General features: G+C 41.1%; 1 protein-coding gene across 1 annotated transcript; it reads left to right on the top strand.

Moving 5' to 3' along the window:
• The first annotated feature begins 77 nt into the window (after positions 1-77).
• Positions 78-4,556, top strand: LOC130387192 (uncharacterized). The gene is made up of 4 exons (XM_056596198.1): positions 78-101; positions 2,127-2,226; positions 2,500-2,645; positions 2,884-4,556. The coding sequence occupies exons 2-4, from the start codon at positions 2,138-2,140 to the stop codon at positions 3,891-3,893; spliced, it is 1,245 nt and encodes a 414-aa protein (XP_056452173.1). The 5' UTR covers positions 78-101; positions 2,127-2,137; the 3' UTR covers positions 3,894-4,556.
• Positions 4,557-6,627: the final 2,071 nt, after the last annotated feature.

Below are 6,627 nucleotides of genomic sequence, written 5' to 3'. Positions count from 1 at the left end.
TGCCACTGGTGGAAGGGGACCAAGCAGCCCTTTATCGTTTGACGGACCACTCAAACTTCTTACATTCAGTCCGCCAAGAGGCTGAACTCCCGACAGGCGAGGTAAGCCTTGTTCTTTGGTCGCTTTAATACTAGGCAGGGGACCCTTGCATGAACCCTGAGCCCATTCTGCCTCCCTTTTGTCTTATCGTTACTAGTGTTGGCTCGTTCGTTCGCGAACCGGTTCGAATGAACGAGTCTTTAGGACGAACGAACCAAACTGGTTTGTTTCTCTCGTTCGTCTCATTCACCATTCGATTCACCGGAAACTCGACTCAACGACCATCAATCCTATTCTTCAACAGCTACACTGGCTACCTGTCCAACACCGCATTCATTTTAAGATTCTTATCCTCAGTTTCAAGGCCCTTCCTAAACTCGCTCCTCCATACCTCTCTGAGCTCCTCCAGCCTTACACTCGTTCCTGGCTAGATGAGCAACGTTTGCTATAGTCCACTGGGTAGGCTGGTAGACTGATTTATCCGTCACACATCTCGGTGGACACGCCCACCTGTGATGTCATAAGGGGCCGATTTCCAAAACGGCTTGTAACGGCTAATCACACCACAACTGGTGGCATGTCATGGGACCTTTAAAACCTCCATTAAACTCACCTGTTCCGACTGGCCTATTACCCTTAACTTAACACACTTAATTTAATGAATATTTCATTGTTTAATTAAAAAATGTGTTTGCTTTCTTTTTAATTGTATTTTGCTTGTCTTAATTTGAAGGCGCCCTTGAGAGTTTTTGAAAGGCGCCCTGATATGAAATGTATTATTATTACTCAGGAGAGAGGCCTTAAAGCGAAATGATTCAAAAGACGTGTTCAAAAGATGCTGAAATTGGTTTGGCAGAAATTAACAGTGTGAGAATAATTAGTGGTATTCTTTTACATCAAGGCACGTTTGAGAACCTAAAGCCCCGTTTCTCCCAGTTGACACGACAACACATAACCGGCGTTATCAGAAATCTCCACTTTGGTCTGAGATTTTAGAAATAATCGTTTTCGTGTAAATGAGAGGCCAAACCGAGTGGAAATATCTGCGTTGTCCCTTCGTGTAAACGGGGCCTAATTACACTAGTAGGGGACTGTTGATGAGGGACAGGTGAAAACAATTAAGGTGAGTGAGGACAATCAGAGAGACGAGAAACCTAAGGACAGGGAATGAAATAATCATTAAAGGGGGCGAGTTGGACAGATCTATCCAACATATTGTAGTAGGGCATTGACTTTTGGCCAAAAATCATATTCAAAGTTTGTTTGTTTATTAATATTAATATTCGAATATTTATGAATAATATTTTGACCATTAAATACCTTCAGCAAGACCTATAGACCAATTTTCACCTTACGTCAGAACGACGTCACACAGGTTCAATCGCGCAAGACGGTGGCAAAAGACAAACAGAAAAATGTCGTGTTGTGCCGTGGGATGCCAGAATCGTAATTCTGTAAACAGTGACCTGAAGTTTTACAGAATACCAGCAGATAACAACTCGTTTAATGCCAACCGCAGACGTCGTTGGTTACAAGCTATCAGAAGATCCGATTTGAACAAAGACCTTATTAAAAATGCCAGACTTTGCAGTTCACACTTCATATCAGGTTAAAGTTAACCTAAGAACTTCACTCAATCAGACATATCACTCGGTTTGGCTTACAACAACAAAATAATGGTAAAGTTGTACGCTTATCTAACGCTAGATCACAGAATAATGTAGTTTTAGTCGTTTTAGCTAACTTACCTTAAATTGTGTTACGTTGTCTGGACTACTTGCTAGTCTCGTAAGCTTGGCAAACTCAGGCTGAATGTACCTGTTATATCAGGTAAGTTAACTTTAGAGCTTCACTCAATCAGACACATCACTTGGTTTGGCTTACAACAACAAAATAATGGTAAAGTTGTACGCTTATCTAACGCTAGAACACAGAATAATGTAGTTTTAGTCGTTTTAGCTAACTTACCTTAAATTGTGTTACGTTGTCTTGACGACTAGCTAGTCTCGTAAGCTTGGCAAACTCAGGCTAAATAGACCTGTTACACTATCGTACTGTCAATAACTAGAATATTGTTTTTTGGACAGGAGAGGTCTCCATGGACTTCAATAGTCCCGACTTTGTACCTTCTGTCTTTTCCTTCGCAACCCAGTGTGAAATAGACAAAGGAGATACAAAACTTGAGAGGTAAATATTGTCATTTTAGCCTTATTTAGTTGCTAACTGGAATCACATTGCATGCATCAAAATGCAGAGAATGTATGGCAAGTAAGGTCAGATAGTTTTTAGATTATTTGTCAGACCAGATTTTTGTAATGTCTACTTTGTCTTGTGAAGCCCTGTTAAGCTATGCTATGTAATTTACACTTGACTTGGTTTTGGTACCTGATAACCTCCTATGATTTACCAAGCAACTAAACTGTTTTGGACTGACTGTTTGACTTCATCTCTGTGTATCAGATTTAAGAGAAAAAGAAAAAGGGAAGAAACCATCCACAGACCACCAGATGATGTACAGCGGTCCAAAGAAGCTAGTGATGAGGCTTCTGGAGCTTGCCTGTCCTCAGATGACTGCAGAATGGAGCCTGGTGCTGATCAATGCACTGGTAAGAGCTTATAATACCTTAACTAATGTAGGGCATTCATTATTAGGATGAATCAGGTTTTGTTTATATATTGTTTAATACAGCATAACTGTGTTGTTAATGACATTGATCATTATTCTGTTTAGCACATGCTGTTTGAAAACATCCTTAAAAAATATTGAGAAAAGCTCAACTTAAACAAGTGACAGTGCTTATTTTATTAAGTCTTAAGTCTATTACTATCTAATATCTATTTCAGAAGCCACAGTCCCAAAGGTTCTCCATGATGATCTGAAACACAAGTACAGCCAACTTTCTACAGAGTGTGTCAACATGCGTTTGGAGATCGACAAACTGAAAACTGAGAATGAGGAACTAAAGGCAACACTCATGAATACACAATTTTCCTTTAGCTCTATCAAGAGTAAAGCAGTGCAGGTTCTGTTTTTCAGAGGGCTGACCAGTGTCTTATTTGAGTGGTTGAGTCACAAACTTAAAGACAGTGTAGAGGTTGTGCGTGGCTCTATGAACCTGAAGGATCATCTATTGCTCGTCCTAATGAAACTTAGACTAGGGCTCTGCAACAAGGATATTGCTTTCAGATTTAATGTCACAGAAAGTGAGATTTCAAACATTTTGAGAAGTTGGCTCCCTGTTATGTCTGCGACTTTAAAGCCTCTCATAAAGTGGCCAAGCAAGCATGCAGTATTAAAGAATATGCCAAAATGTTTTAAACCTAAATATAAACATTGCAGGTGCATTATTGACTGTACAGAAATTTTTATCAATAGACCCACAAATTTAACCTCCAGAGCCCAGACGTACTCGAATTATAAAAGCCACAACACTATTAAATATTTGATTGGCATGTCACCTTCAGGAGCCATTTCTTTTCTGTCGGAAGGTTGGGGTGGGCGAGTTTCAGACAAACAAATTACAGCTGAGTCTGGATTTTATGACCTTCTAGAGCATAATGATGAGATACTAGCAGATCGGGGTTTTACCATCAGAGATGAGCTTGCCACACGTGGTGCCACACTTAGGATCCCTCACTTTACCAAAGGTAAAAAGCAGCTCTCTGCTCAAAAAGTGGACATATCAAGGCGTTTGTCTAATGTGAGAATACACATTGAACGAATAATAGGTAGATGGAAAAAATTTAAAATTCTGACAACTATTATTCCACTCACACAGGTTGACCTGTTAGACGATATAGTGATTGTTTGTGGAGCACTAACAAACCTTTGTAAATGTATAGTCCCAAGATAGCTTAATTTAGATTTATTCTGTAAGTAACTGTTTATTGTCATCAACACAATTAATTGCACATTCAAGTGTTAAAATGTAAAACATTAGTACTGTATTAAATCATTTGCTTAGAAGAAAATTTCATTCTGACTTGTTTTTTTTTGCACTGTTCACAACACCAATCCACAACCTTTCTTCTTACTCTGGCACATGTGTAGTGGAAATGGTTCTTGCACTATGCACAGTCAATCATCATTCCAAAGTCTGGCCTTTGACAGTGTGAGCAGACTGTAGGTGACTGCATCAGTGGATCCATGCTGCGTGTTAACAGCTCAGGCAAAATACTCTGTTTGAAGAACTTTTCAGCTTTAGGCAGGACTGCTTGTAGCATTTCTTCATCTCTGGTGATGCGGTTGATAGCAACAACTTGCTTTGTCCAAACCACAAAGTCGCAGTACTGGGTGTTGCATACAAACATGTGTAGCTGAACTTGATGGTAGTATTCATGATTCTTCTTTAATTGTAGTGCTTTGTCTAAGCAGAACTGTGTGTCCTCGCTACTCCCTGTAAGACCATCACGGTATTTGTATGGACACTTAATCTCTAGGGTTGCTTTCCCACAGCAGGTACAGTTTGCTATTCCATCCGGCGATGCCCCAAGATGTGGTTTGTCTGGCCGCACAACAAGACCACTTCAAATCTTGGAATGTTGTGCTTGTGTCTACGCTTTAATCTGACTGGCTTCAGTTGGGTGTCTGTCCTTTTAGCCTTTCTGAAGCTGATCTCGCTTAGTCTGGCTGGTTTCACCTCTTGGATGTGTGGATCCACATATTTGTCCCTGAAGTACAACACCTCTCCGTCTTTCCCATCCTGACCCACACCTCAACTTTGAACATTAGTGCAGCTGCATGGCTGCAGCATGACCCTAACCTGAACAAAGCATTTTTTGTACGTTAGGCTTTACATATACGTTGCTGACACTGACAATTGGGTAAATAATGAACATTTACAATAGTAAACTTATGTTGGTTTACATACCCAGCCATACAGGTGCAGTTCGCAGTAAGAATACAGTTGTTGGTCTTGTTGACGATAACCCAGGCCTTGTACAATTCTGTCTTCTTTCCCTGTCTTTGGCTAGGCAGAACCTCCGTCTTCATCACAACAAAGTTTTGAACATTGTAATCATGCCATAGTATGTCTTGGACATGACCACACAGAACTAAATTGTAAGCATCCAGAGACTTGTACGCTTTTATCTTCTCCCGGGTATATACACTTGGAGTTTCGATTAGGTAATTCTAAATCTCTGGCCACTGGATGCTAGGCCATTTCGTTTCATCATTTAACCATTGACAAGGTGCTATGGCAAACGGATCTGGAAGACGTATCCCACTGCCCACTAACGTCAATTTGGCTAAATAACAGTGTTTATCACTGGGTGACAGGCTATTGAAATATGTCGAAAACATTTTACTAATCAGATCTAATCAATATTAACTATAATCTTTTAAAAATCTACCTAGGCTACTTGTATTATTATCCGAGTGGTCCTTTTGCCGTTATAAATAAATACCCTTTCGCTGTTTTCTGCCACCACCCTGCACGCGCTTCCGAATGTTTACAAATAAAAAATTGGTCTATATGGTATCAAACTTGAGTTGTACATGTTTTGTCCACCAGAGGGCAGTGTATCAGTCAACGTCTAGGCACGGCAGGCAACGATGTTTTCAGAACCTTTATTTATTTAAGGTCAAACACAAACCTTAAATATGCATCAAAATAAAGATAAATAAGCAATCAAAGTCAAATAAGCCAGTTAGGCTAAACTGAAAAGACAAAATAAAGGTAGGCCAAAAAAAACAACAACATCCTACCAGCCATTAACGAACGGCCCATTGCCAAATTGTATCGCTCACATAAACTGCAGCCAGCCTGATCTTTATTTGGCTGCAGACTTTTTTAAGTTATTCGCCAAAAAAACCAGGTGATTCACATGTTCTGGCTCTAGGGAAGAGCGTTGCTTTGAGACGATGTTCCCCGCGGTGGAAAACACTCGTTCCGACCTCACGGATGTCCTGCATATTGCCAGGTAGCCGGGCGAGATGGGGGTACTTGGGGCTTCTCTCCTTCCACCAGTACAGGGGGTTGCTGTCAGACGGGGGTGGGGGCTCATTGTTGTAGGCAAAAAATTCTCTTTGGATCACATCTTCACTCGGTCTAACTGTTAAAAATAAATTAATTTGCTACGTTTTATACTGCACTTTATTTTTTTCAATGCAGGGCTATACATGGCGAGTTTGAGTTGTTATGAAAGGCACTCGATAATTGAAACGTTTTGTATTATTTCTTATTGAATATCATAATTATTACCTGCTCCGGCCGAATTTTGGCAGTAAACAACGCCAGAGAGGTCCCCCATCGCACTGAGCATTCTTTTCCTTGCGCTGCTGGGCGCCGTAGTGGTGGCATTCTCCTCTTGGCCTTCCACGCCTGTCTCCTCGCTGAGGTCTGCAAGCTCCCTCTGAACCTTATCTCGCACTGCCTGCCGCGATTCTTGTTCCAAACGAACCAGCCGGTGGAAACGGGGGTCGAGGTAGCTGGCTGTGTTCAGTAGCAAGAATGCATCTTTGTTGGGGCCATATCGCGCCTTCAGATCAGTTGACAACATGGTTTTCATCTGTCTTAGTCCTGCCGGGACCTCGGTGGAGGGCTTTAGTTGTGTCAGAAGCACATACTGCAGGGGAAGGACCGC

The sequence above is a fragment of the Gadus chalcogrammus genome, chromosome 8 (genome assembly GCF_026213295.1).
Source record: "Gadus chalcogrammus isolate NIFS_2021 chromosome 8, NIFS_Gcha_1.0, whole genome shotgun sequence".
Classification (NCBI taxonomy): domain Eukaryota; kingdom Metazoa; phylum Chordata; class Actinopteri; order Gadiformes; family Gadidae; genus Gadus; species Gadus chalcogrammus.
Note: the sequence above shows the minus strand (reverse complement) of the source record. Positions and strands in the feature narration are given on the sequence as shown.